Source organism: Triturus cristatus, chromosome 4_2 (assembly GCF_964204655.1).
Source record: "Triturus cristatus chromosome 4_2, aTriCri1.1, whole genome shotgun sequence".
Classification (NCBI taxonomy): domain Eukaryota; kingdom Metazoa; phylum Chordata; class Amphibia; order Caudata; family Salamandridae; genus Triturus; species Triturus cristatus.
In genome coordinates this window covers 386,890,413-386,903,653 of record NC_140586.1, presented here as the reverse complement: position 1 = coordinate 386,903,653, position 13,241 = coordinate 386,890,413, and the positions used below count along the sequence as shown (strand labels likewise).

At 45.3% G+C, this 13,241-nt stretch overlaps 1 protein-coding gene across 1 annotated transcript in view; it reads left to right on the top strand.

Annotated features, from left to right (window-relative positions):
• Positions 1-13,241, top strand: part of LOC146833929 (calcium-activated chloride channel regulator 1-like) — a 205,094-nt gene that overhangs the window by 57,091 nt on the left and 134,762 nt on the right. The window contains exon 3 of the mRNA XM_085601848.1: positions 6,814-6,964. Coding sequence (XP_085457974.1) covers positions 6,814-6,964 — 151 coding nt within the window. The remainder of the gene's footprint in view (positions 1-6,813; positions 6,965-13,241) is intronic.

The following is a 13,241-nucleotide window of genomic DNA, read 5'->3' as shown; positions in this document are numbered from 1 at the left end:
ACTGCGGCTTCTTTCTAGTTCCTCACTCTTGTGATTGGGGTATGGCTCCACTAACCACCACACTGCTCTACCAACATAGCTTATAGGTATTGTCATAGCCAATAGATCTGACTAAACCCTTATAAGTTCCCGAGTGCGATACCTATTGGCTATGCCAATACTTGTTTAATTACTGTGCCACTGCAGTCACGGACCAAGATTACACACTTCAAGCTTCATCCTGCTGCAAAGAAAACATAGGAGCCTGAGAAATGACATAGAGGGGCGTGCTAGAAATGCAGCGAAGATGATAATTTTAAAAGAATAAAAAAGATAGGTCTTTAAAAAGTCCATTAAGTAAAATATTATGGTAGGGCCTGCTGATAATGAATAATGTAAGACTTAGATCCGTAATGTCAGTCACTCCAAGTAGGAGTAAAACACCACAATGCATACTTATACAGTAGTTTATGGCCTAACCTTTCTGACACAGAGCCACTGCTGGGATTTTAGTAACATAGATACCGACTTATGCACATCTAATCGAAACATTAGCCACCCTGACACATTTTTTGTACTCTCTGTCGTTGATTTTTATTCTCTGAAAAAAGGGTGAGTTTAGGTTGTGTTCGAAACAGCCAGACAACACAGCCAAACAAAAACAGAAATGTTATCATGCATTGTGTATGGCACAAATCATAAGCTAAGCAACCTTGGCATCCGTCTGCATATTCTACGTTTGGCTTCACACAAGGCATCACAAATGATGTCTTTGAATATATGACTTGTGAACTGTGTGTAGCGCGCAGAGTGCGCAGACTGCTGCTGCTGCTATGACTGAAGAACTGGCAATTAGGGAGGTCTCTAAGTCACGAGCAACCTCTTCCCTCATGCTCATGACCTGTGAAGCCTCGCGAGAAACTCTAAGATCTCGGCCATTTCCTCAAGTTCAGAGGACGACACTTGGTCTAAATGCCGCCAAACACAAACGGGATACATTAGCAGTGAGATTTCTTTTGGCTTCTGTCCAAAAAAATTATGAGGTACTTTCTGACACAGCTCCTCTCCTCTGAATTGGCCAACCTCCAGGGAGCGTCAGCAGAAACCTAAGGTCCAGGGCAGACCCTGATATTCAGCCGGAAAAGAAAGCCAAAATAGCAGTTCATTCGGAGTAATCGCATATGGACTACTCTGGAATGCACAAATGTTTATTCGCGTTGATGGAACATAAATGATCTAGTGGTTACATTTCTGTGCTGGCTCGGATCTTGACAAAATAAAATCCTCTGATGATTTTATCTGCATGCACCTCTATGTTACAAATATCAAAATATGTGGAAAGTTAACACCCTTCGCTGCTAGGCCTTCCCCCCCCTGTTCTAAGCCTTTTTTGGCTAGTTTGGGGAGATAGCACTTAGGCCCCTCTGACCTTTTGACCACATAAGGTATCCACACCAAATTTGCGTCCTTTTCTTCCAACATCACAGGGATTTTAAAGGTACCCTGGGTTTGTTGATTCCCCTTGAGGGGACCCAGAAATCAGCCAAAATAAAGCAAAAATGTTTGGGGGGGGAATGGGAAAAAAGTGCTGCAGATGAAAGCATCTGATTTGTTTCCCTGCAAATGGTATCAACAAAGGGTTTGTGGTACTGAAATTACCACCTTCCCAGCTTTCAGGGACTGATAGGCTTTTGTCAGAAAACCGACATTTTTTATACAGTTTTGGCATTTTACTAGGACATAGCCTAATTTTGCAATGTTTTGTGTTTTTAACCTCCTTCCAGTTAATGGTAAAAATTGATATGAAAACAATAATGGATCCTGGGAAGCTATACGTTTCTGAAAAGTTGACACAATTCTAAATTCAGCAAGGGGTCATTTGTGTAGATCCTTGAAGGTTTTCTTATATAAACTAACAGTTGAAAATAGGAAAAATTTAAAATGAGTTGAAAAAAACAGCCATTTGTGCCAACATTTTCACCTGTAACTTCTACTAAGTATGACAGATTTTTTTAAAGCATTATACTGTTACATATGATGGAGCCTTCTCGTTGTGGGGATATATAGGAGTTGTAGGTTCACCAAGAACCCGAGGGAACAACAGCCAATAACTGAGCAGCGAATGGTACCTCACTTGTGTAGGTAGGCCTAGAGCCCATGACAGGAAACGGCCCAAAACGCAATGTGGACAAACCACATTTTTACAGTGAATACGGACCCTTTTTTTGCAAAGTGCCTAGCTGTAGATTTTGAACCCTAGCTCTACTGGAATGTAGGGAACCTAGCAAACCTATACATTTTTGAAAACTAGATACCCAGGGGAATCCAGGATGTGGTGACCTCAAACGTTGTCAAAAAAACAAATTTTCCTCACATTTCTGTGATGGAAAGTTCTGGAATCTGCGTGGATCCACAAAATTCCACCCACCCCGCATTCCCCAAAGTCTTCTGATATAAATGGCACCTCACTTGTGTGGGTTGGCCTAGTGCCCGCGGCAGCAAATGGCCCAAAACGCAACATGGACACACCACATTTTTACAGTCATAAACTGACCCTTTTTTTGCAAAGTGTCTAGCTGTAGATTTGAACCCTAGTTCTGCCGGTACCTAGGGAAACCTATCAAGCCTATACCTTTTTGAAAACTCAACACCCAGGGGAACCCAGGATGGGGTGACTTGTCTGGTTCTCACCAGGTTCTGTTTCCCAGAATCCCTTGCAAACCTCAAACTTTGGTTAAAAAAAACACATTTTCCTCACATTTCTGTGATGGAAAGTTCTGGAATGTGCATGGATCCAGAAAATTCAACCCAACCCACATTCCCTAAAGTCTTCCAGGAAAAATAGTACCTCACTCTTGTCGGTGGGTCAAGTACCAGGCAAAGGCCCTAAACGTAATGTGGTGAATTCAAAACTACCTATCATAAAACGACTTAGTCTGGGGGGGAGGGGGGAGCACCTGGGTTTTTGGACCCGGGCTCAGCGGCCATCTAGGTAAACCTACCAAACTCACACATTTCTGGAAACTAGACACCCTGGGGAGTCCAGTGAGGTATGGCTTGTGTGGCCCCCCAACATTTCCCTACCCGGAATCCCCTGCAAACCTCCATTTTGCTGAAAAATCAAATATTTCTCAAACGTTTGTGTGGGAAAGTTGTAGGATCACCGGGCTGACACAAATTTCCTACCACCCAGTGTTCCCCCAGGTCTCCCGAGAAAAATGGTATCTCACTTGTGTGGGTGGGTCAAGTACCCGCAACAGGTAAGGGCCCTAAACGTATTCTGGAGACTTCAAAATTACCTATCATGAAACAACCTGGTTTTGCAGTTGGGGGCACCTGGGTTTGTGGCCCGGGCTCAGCGGCCATCTAGGGAAACCTACCAAACCCACGCATTTCTGAAAACTAGACACCCTGGGGAGTCCAGTGAGGTATCGCTTGTGTGGCCCCCACCAACGTTTCCCTACCCAAAATTCCCTGCAAACCTCAAATTTAGCTGAAAAAAAATCATTATTGGGATCACCGTGGCGGCACAAACGTCTTACCACCTAGCATTACCCTTGGTCTCCTGAGTAAAATGATACCTCACTTGTGTGGCTGTCCAATGCAGAAACAGCAAAAAACTTACCTTGTAAAGAATTTAGCGCTTAGAATTTGCAGTGCTATACCCTTAATGCATATGTTTTTGGCTCTTCCCAGTCACAGTCCTTTATGTCAGCCTGTTGATCCTACAACTTTCCCACACAAAAGTTTAAGAAATATTTGATTTTTTTCACCAAAATTTGAGGTTTGCAGGGAATTCTGGGTAAGGAAACGTTGGGGGAGCAAAGCAAGCCATACTTCACTGGACTCCAGGGATGTCTAGTTTTCAAAAATGTGTGGGGTTGGTAGGTTTCCCAAGATGGCCACCGAGCTTGGTGCCAAAAACTCAGTTGACCCCCCTTGCAAAACCAGGTTGTTTCAAAATAGGAGGTTTTGATGTCTCCACAATACGTTTTAGCCCCTTCCCTGCCGCGGGTACTTGGCCCACCCACACAAGTGAGGTACCATTTTTATCGGGAGACTTGGGCTGTAGGAAATTTGATGTTTCTTTCTGAAGCGTGAAGATTATGACAAATGGAAAATGTGACAGTAACATTTTGAGGTTTGCAGGACATTGTGGGTAAGATAACTTGTTGGGATCCACAAGAGAGATATTGTAATGTACTCCCCTGGGTGTTTAGTTTACGAGAATATCTAGGGTTGGTAGGTGTATCTTAGATGGAATGTACACCTAGGCAGAGAAATACAGAAAACGCAAATATTACTGGACCATCATCTATTCCTCAAGCACCCACACATACGGGTTGGATTTGGCATGAGGGTGAGTGATGGTTCAGTGTATAAAATATTATTAACAAGAGATTTCACAAACATGAGAGGCAAAGTCAATAATTGAAAGGACAAAAACCTGAACCAGTGACTCCCAGCTCCTGAGCTGTAAATCAATGACAAGGCACCAACCTCTTTACAGGCCATTTATACACCTTTCATTCGTGTGACACATACAAAGCCATTCACACCGCCAGCCGTGGGCCCATCACATTACAACACTCACATCAGCAGACAGCACCATTCAAGGGCCCATCACTTTCACGTGCCCACATGCCTGACACAGCAAACACACCAGCTGACGGATTGCCTTTACTGGTGTTTGGCTACCAGTGTGTGTAGTAACCAGCAGTAAGTCACTACTCGCACACTGCCCACCAAGCGCCAGTCCACGCACACCTCCTGCCAAGCACCAGTCCGCGCACACTGCCTGCCAAGCGCCAGCCCACTCACATCGCCTGCCAAGTGCCAGTCCACGCACACCGCCAGAGAGAGCACCAGTCCACGCACACCGCCAGCCAAGCGCCAGTCCACGCACACCGCCAGCCAAGCTCCAGTCCACGCACACCGCCAGCCAAGCACCAGCCTACGCACACTGCCAGCCAAGCACCAGCCTACAAAGACTGCTATCACATATAGGGTTTTTTTTATACAAAAAAGAAAACACAAACAAATAGTAAATTGTTACAAATCTACTAACACAAAATCTGAAACTAAATACTTTGCACTAATGCCAACCTTGAAACTGAACCAATTTTTTTAAACAATTCAGACCAGGCAGTTCACTTTACCACTCATGGATGCTCCCAAAAATTCATTTGCGTGTGATACATTCTAAAACAAGCAGGCGCACACAGCGCAGGGTTAGGACACTCGGAGCAGTACATATGAGTTTCCTTCCATGTACCTCTTCGCCAACACACTCTACATCTCCTACTGGGAAAGTCTTTTGAGGGCATGGGAGGAATGTGATCAGGAAAGTGGCAATCTTTCAATCAAGCCACATCCTCCTCGGAGAAAAAAAAAACACCAGCCAGATTCTTCATAGTCAAATAAGGTTCAGGAACACTATTAACATGCCACATGGCAGACGTCCTCGGAATGTTACAGTCTGTCAGAGCATCTCAAGTAGAACACATCCTGGGGCAAATTCCAAAACTATTTCAAGGCCTAGGATGCCTTAAATTGCCTCCGATAACACTCCACACAGACAATTCAGTAAAGCCAATGGTCCTTAGGCACCACCAAGTACCATTGTACCTGCAGCCACTGTTGGAGCAGTAACTGGAGATGCTGGAAAAACTTGACGTCATGAAGAAAGATTTTGGGCCGTGCATATCCCTGATAGTTATTGTGGAGAAGAACAAACAACCAGTATTGATTTGGCTGAGCAACAGCATGCACCAGCCGAATAAGGCAATTAAGAGGGAGAAGCACAGCTCCCCCCACCATGTACGGTATGATCGCTGGCCCGAATGTAGCAAAATAGTTCTCCAAACTGAATCTTACTGCACAATATGATCAGCTGCTTCTAGACAAGGAGGGCTGTTATTTTACTATCTTTTGAACACACCTCAGTTTAAGAAGCTACAAGCAACTGAACTTTGGCGGCCGAAGTGTATCAGAACACCATCCACGAGATACTATCCGCCCTTCAAGGCATCATGAGCATTCACGATGACATCCTTGTGTACTCATTAACTCTTGATGAACACGATCACTGCTGGCACATGACAATACAGCGTCTAGACTCAGAACTCCATGAGGGTGCATGTGTTTTCTGTCTATCTCTCTAATGTGATGCTACCAGCCCACAAACAAGCTTTTTATTTATTTATTTTGGCCAGTGCTGCACAACTTTGGCAAAAATGTCTTTGGTCAATGCTGCACGCAATAAGCAAACCTCTTTGGCAAAGCCAAAATGTCCAAAAGGCAAGACCTATCTGCTTTGCCAGTGCTTGTTTCTCTGTACCACCTGTATTCTACCTGATTCCATCTCCAGTTATGGTAGTATTAGGAGAGAGGCTCATCCGACCCTGTTTTTTTGTATTTTTTTTCCCCTTATATGTGGTTTGTGCAAATGAAATTACTTTAAATTATATAGGACAGTATGTTTTTATTTTTTTTGATTAATTGCTTGTTTAGTTTGACACTTTTAAAACCTAGTGGTCTTTTTATTACATCATAGTTCCTTTACCCCCTTACACTGGTTACCATTTCAGGAATTTCCTGTAGGCTGTATTTGTGGGGAAGCTATTCCACCCTTGATCTATGTAACATTAAGCTTACCCAATGAAGGTAATTCTCTGTGTTGATAGTGTTCTAATAGATTGAAAATGTATGTATATCTGAATATTTTTATGAAAGATATTGGATGATTATCCTTATTTGTTTTATGCATGTTATACTTGATGCTGCTTGCTGGATGACTGTGATTTTTAACATGATGTTATTTTATAATTTTAGGCAAGTGTCATTGTTGCGGATTTTTACGTAAAGTACGGAGATGACCCCTACACCTTGCAGTATGGGGGATGTGGCCAACAAGGCAGATATATCCACCTGACACCTAATTTCCTGCTGAATGACGACTTGATTGATGTCTATGGGTTGCGAGGTAAAGTAACTATTTAAGTGTTACTTTTCGTTGATTTTTCTTGGGTGCCTGAAAACTGTTTCTGTTCATTTGCATGATTATTTTCCCTATATATCAGAAATTACTGTGACTGGTCTTGAGTCTGTAACCTTTTTTTGTGACATCTCTCTTTGGCTTTAACAAACCCAAAACAGATGGCATCCTGCTGTACGTGGTATGTTATCAATGAAGAAGAAAGTGTGACAAAAACTCCAAGGAAATACATTTTTCAATTACTTGAATTCAATTTTACTGGTTGTTCATTCCACTTCTTTCTGGACTGCGTTGCACAGTAGAAATTCTGATGAAATCTTAACCTCTTAAGAAGTGGTGGCCCACACAGGTAAGAGCGGTGTAGAGGAGCGGGTCGGGGGTGGATGAAGTTGACAGACAATGGGATAAATAATAATAAATAAATAAATAAAAAAATGTACTTTACGCTCGCCGCATCCAGCTCAAAGTAAGTGGTTTTGTTCAATCATTTATTTAATATCACGTATCCCGTCATCTTTCGACTTCCACCTCCCTCACCCCGCCTGCCCCCAATGCTCTTACCTGTGTGAGTCGTTACTGCTCTTAAGTGTGGGTGTTGGCCAATTGCTGACATCCGCACTACCTCCCAAGTGAGTCTCTCAGCCGTTGGCCGACAACGGAGAGGCATATAGAGGCCAGAGGGAATCCTTAATTCTATTTTAAACTGAGGCTGCTCAGGAAAAGTTTCCTAAGAGGCCTGAGACTTTTCTTTCTTTTACTATAATGAGGATCAGGGCACAGGCAGGATTAGGGCTTGGCGGAGCTCGCCGAGTTCCACAAAGTTGCCAGAAGACTCCGCCTAATTCCGCGGAGTTGCGAAAACGTGCGGAGTAGTGCTTACCCCACCCCCAGTTTGATTAGATCAAGCTTGTCTCGCAACCTAACGATTTTCAGAGCCTTGGGCCTCCCATGTTGAGATAAGGAAGACACAGATGAATTATTTAAGTCAATTTTCCTACTGTTAGAATTGAAATCTGCTACACAGGACTTGCTGTTCGAATAAGCCGACAGTGGACTCGCCGAGGAAGTGTTGCCCATCTTACATATTGAAAGCGATGTAAAGTAAGTCATGCAAGACCCTGCCGTGTTCCTATTCCTAACATCATGGGCGTCGTGCTTTGCACAAAATCAAGTCAAATGAAATCATTGCATTGTGTTAGGAGCTGCAAAGCAGTGTTGCTCCTATAATGAGATCCTGCTGCATGCCTGGAATCAAAGCTGCAGTGTGGTGCTGTGTTTTTCCTTTTCACTTTTTGCATTAATGTGGTGCAAGTGTTAAGTTATCGAACCGCATCTTCTTTAGTATTTAAGGGCGATTTTCTCAGACACCCTGGCTGGCTGCTTCAGGGTGAATCTTGGCACAAAGCATGCGGGACCAGGAGGCACAGGGGGACCAAGGGAAGGCGTGTGGATTGTACGTCTCTCACCTGCGTGTCATGCTGCAGATACTTAGAGCCATCGCCCCAGCCGCCACTCTCTGCCTCTAGTGCTGCCATTTTCCTCATGCTTCACAGGTTTTCCTGGAGTTTCAGGACGCACTAGAAGGGGAAGCAAATGTCACAGGACAGAAGTTCTGCCCCTCTTCTCTGCCGGCATTGGCTCGGCTCAACTGGGGTTTGAGCGCTGATTGGGCAAGTGACTTGTCGGTTCCGGGGTCAGGAATCTGATGCTTGCTGAGACTTCTGATTGGGACCTGTGACTGTCTGGCACATTCTGGGGGCAGTGAATGTCTTTGCGCCTGTTGGGGGCATGTTAGGGGCCAAGGGGGCAACGTTTCCCACTAGCACCAGTTACTCTTGGTTTGCTACCAGCACAGAGTGGCCCAAGGTGCCAAACATTGGTAAGAGCTGCTTTTACCGTTTTACAGCCAAAAGACACCTTATTCATACCCCACTTTTACATTTCGGGGGAGAATGTGCTGGTAAACACCGCTCTGTCGACGGTTGCAGATTTTTTGTTAAACTCCTCCCCCAAGCAGAGCGGCAAAAACTCCGGGAACTCTGCCGGCGGAGCAGAGTTTACCACCCACCCTTCCACAGGATGCGCCAACCTCATTATACTAAAGTGAACGTAAAATGAGCCAAATGGGCTTGTTTTACTTTCACTGAATCACTGCTCTGGAGGCAGGTCTCAGCCCCCTTGAGCACTGATTGGGATGGGAGAGGTAGCATCGGAAAGGGAAGGATCTCACCTTTACACAATGATAACTGTGCTCAGTGGATCTCTCTTTGGGGATCACAATAGGAGAGCGATCCCCAAGCAGGGATACACCCACGAGACACCATGGATTTTGAGGGAGCTGCCCCCTGGCAAGGGCTTGTGCTCCACCACACCTTTACAATATCAGTCTTTCTGTCCCTGGGGGCAGATGGAGTAATTATCCAAGATATGCACCCGTAGGGGAGGCAGAAAGTCCTGACACCAGGGCTTATTATAAAAAAAAGTAGAGATGGGTAATGCCCATCATGGGCATGGCCAATCTCCCACCCCCCAAAAAAGATGTGGACAGTCATTCTGCCACTCCTTGGAAGGCTGATAGAGGTGATTACACCTAATATGCCCCGGGGGAGGGGGCAGAAAGCCCGCTAGACCCCATAGACATACACAGTATATATATATAGGGGAGGTGGTTGCCCACTATGAGTATGGCCATTCCCCACCCCCCCCCAGAAAAATATGTCAACAGTTTTTCTACTCCCCTGAGGCGGATGGGGTGATTACCCTAAACTGACCCCATAGAGAGATAGAAAGCCCACCAGAGACCAGGGACATTTAAAGGGTGACGGGTTGCCCACCATGGGCATGGCCATTTCCCAATCCCCAAAAATATTCACTGAAAAGCTCTCCCCAGAAAGCCCACTAGACAGCAGGAACATTTAAAACAAATATAGGGGTGGGGGCTGTCCACTGTGGGTATGGCCATACCCCTACCCCAACAACAGGGCAGACAGCCTCTCTGCCCCACCAGGGGGGGATGAGGTAGATTACCCTCAATCTGCCCCCCGGGTAGCAGAAAGCCCACAAAACACCAGGGATAATTAGAAATAAAATATGGGTTGGGCATGACCATACGCCGAATTCTATTCAAAATATGCTGACAGTCTTTCTGCCTGCCTTGGGGTGGATGGGGGTGATTTCTCCCAATATGCCCCCCAGGGGGGTAGCCAGCCCAATAAACACGGCCATTTAAAAAAAAGAAGTAGGGCTGGCTACCATCGGAATGGCTGCAACCCCAACAACAAGGCAGACAGTCTTTCTCCCTCCCAGCGGATGGATGGGAATGATTAACTACAGTCTGCCCCCCAGGGGGCAGAACACTCACTTGACACCAGGAAGTAGTGTAACAAATAAAGGGGTGAGGGCTGGCTGTTCTGGTCTTGGCCATGTCCCCACCTTCACCCCCTCAAAATAATGCTGACAGTCTCTCTGCCACCCCTGAACGATAACCCCCAATCTGCCCCCACGCAGGGGAGCGAAACTCCGCTACACACCAGGAACCGTTAAAAAAAATATATATATAAACTGGTGGAGGCTGCCACCACAAAAGGGACAAACCAGACCTTTTGTCCCCCACCCCGGGCAGACAGGAGGATTGACCCGTTTGCCCCTGGGGGTGAAAACGCCCACTGTATGGCAGGAATACATATTTTTAAGAAAATATTGTGATAGATCTGGGCCACCCTAACATCAGGCACCACCCCACCCTCACCCCTAAAGCCTAAGTCTTTCTGCTCTTCTATGGACTAAAGATACCCATCCCAGTGGCAAGTGAGAGGACATTTGATTCTTTTGGGTGTAGTTTTTACAAATGGGCACATAGAGTATGGCAAATTCCCAGTATCGTCCTACTTGCAATGGTGAATGGCTTCTCTTTTGGTCTTGGGTAGGCTGCCACCTGGGAAGACCTCCCAGACCAAATTAGTTCTGAAAACTAGACACTCAAGGAGTGCCATGTAAACCTTAAACCTTGACTAAAACACACATTTTCCTCACATTTATGTGAGAAAAGCTTCTGGAATCTGTGGGAAGCCATACATTTCCTACCACCCCTACTTCCCACACGTCTCCTGATAAAAAAGGCACCCCATTTGTGTGGGTCCCTCGCCAAGGGTCTCCCATAGACCTTGGTTTAAACCATTTCTGTTGCATATACTAGACCCAGCCACACCAGTGGGGGAGCGTTTTTATCGCCACAAGTGGGGTCATGCTGGGTAGTAGGAATTTTGTGGATTTCTGCAGATTACAGAAGACTCCATCACTAAAATGTAAGGAAAATGTGTGACTTCAAGTAAAATTTTAGGTTTAAAGGATATTGTGGGTAAGAAAACTTAGTGGGATCTGTGCAAAGCACACCACCCTTGAATCCTCTGGTTGCTTAGTTTTCAAAAATGTCTGCAGTTGGTAGGTTTCCATGGATGGTGGCTGAGCACGGCCCCAAATCACACAACTACCGCTTTTGATGATCTTTTCATGTAGCTCTTTCGGACCTTTAGTGTCATGGTCTCTAGGGCCACCCACACAAGTGGGGTACTGTTCTTGTACGGAGATGTGTAGGGACCCAAGGTGATAGGAAATTTGTGGCTCCCCATAGATTTTAGAACATTTTGTCACAGAACTGTGGGTAAATTGTGTGCTTTGTTTTTCAAAGTTTGTTTGCAAGGGATTCTGGGTAAAATTACCTAGTGAGAGCCGTGCAAACCATGCCCCCCTGGACTCCCCTTATTGTCTAGTTTTCTAAGACCTGGAGATTTTTCAGGTTTCCCTAGGTGCTGGTTGAGCAAGGGCCCAAAACCTACAACCACTCACTTTGCAAAAAAACAAAAGGGTCGGTTTTGACTAGAAAAATATGTTTCCATGTTGCGTTTTACAGCATGAACCTTTTCTGGATTCACATGCTGTGCATTGTTCTACCATCTAGTGGTTGGTTCTGGAAGTGAGTTCTGCCATTTCCTCACAATGATAATAAGCATACCTGTTTAACAGTGCATTAGAGTTAGCAATGCGCCACTTTGTAGCAGCACCCCTCTCTAATTTTCTTCTCACCATGCCCATTTTCTTGCTCTGTTTGTCGGCAGGTGGGCTGGATGTTGTGGGAATATTTCCTCTCTTTCTTGCTGTTGCTGCAATAATAGAGTCTGCTTTTACTGTTTCTCTAATATAGGGCGGGTCTTTATATGAATGTTTATACTTCTTTTCAGCCCTTGGTGTTACTGACCTGCATACTGCTGGTTCTTTGAAGGCCACTCTACCGTGGTCTATTATATTTGGCAGCATAGGGAGATATTGACTTTTGCTTTGAGATGGTAGTACAGTCCCCAGTAAAAAACATGAGAGTACATTTCTTCCTCCAGCTGTACGTTGTACTTATCAGCAGCCCTCTTAATAGCTGATTATATATGGTGATGGTGTCTGGAGGTGAGGGCCTCGATGGGTATGTGACTATCTATCCCCTCTTCTGGGAAGTCTATTAAAGACCCTTCTGAGTCCTTAAACATGTCCTTTGACTCCAAGTCTTCCCCTTCTAGAGATTCTGGTGTTATTGGGGGTTTGAGTTCTTTGACGTTCTAATCCCCTTTCATCTGTTTCATCAAAGCTTCAGTCAGAATTCTGAACATCTTAAGAGAGGCGTCGAGCTATTTCTTATTCCGAAGAATTGCAGCCATCTCAGCTTTGAGATGCCTTTTCTTGCGTTCGATTTCGGCCGAATAATCTTCGAGTGGGGGTGTCAACTTCCTTTTCCGTCACCAGAATTTAAAAAAAAATCAGACACAACGGAGCCCCGGGTCCCAACGGCTTGCCCGGCTCTCTGTTTAGGGCACACATAGAATTCTGGTCCGCGACTCTGACGCTTCTCTATGCAGAATGCCGGCTTCTAGGGGATGTGCCAGACTCCTGGAGAGGGTCGCTCCTTCACCCAATCCATAAGAAAGGCCCAAAATCCAACCCGAACAATTATCGCATGATCGCTCTTCTGGACATCGAGGGCAAGGCCTACGCCAGTTCCATCTTGGTAGAGTTAACCCACTGGGCAAGTTCCGAAGGTCTTTTACCATTCTTTCAAACAGGGTTTAGATCTGGGGCATCGACGATTGATAACATAATAGCCCTTTCTTACCTGGCCCATTCGCAAAGGCCTCCCTCTTTTCGCATGCTTTATTGATTACTCAGCAGCGTTTGATGGTGTAGACCGAACAATGCTTTGGAAGAAGCTGGCACTTTGGAACAT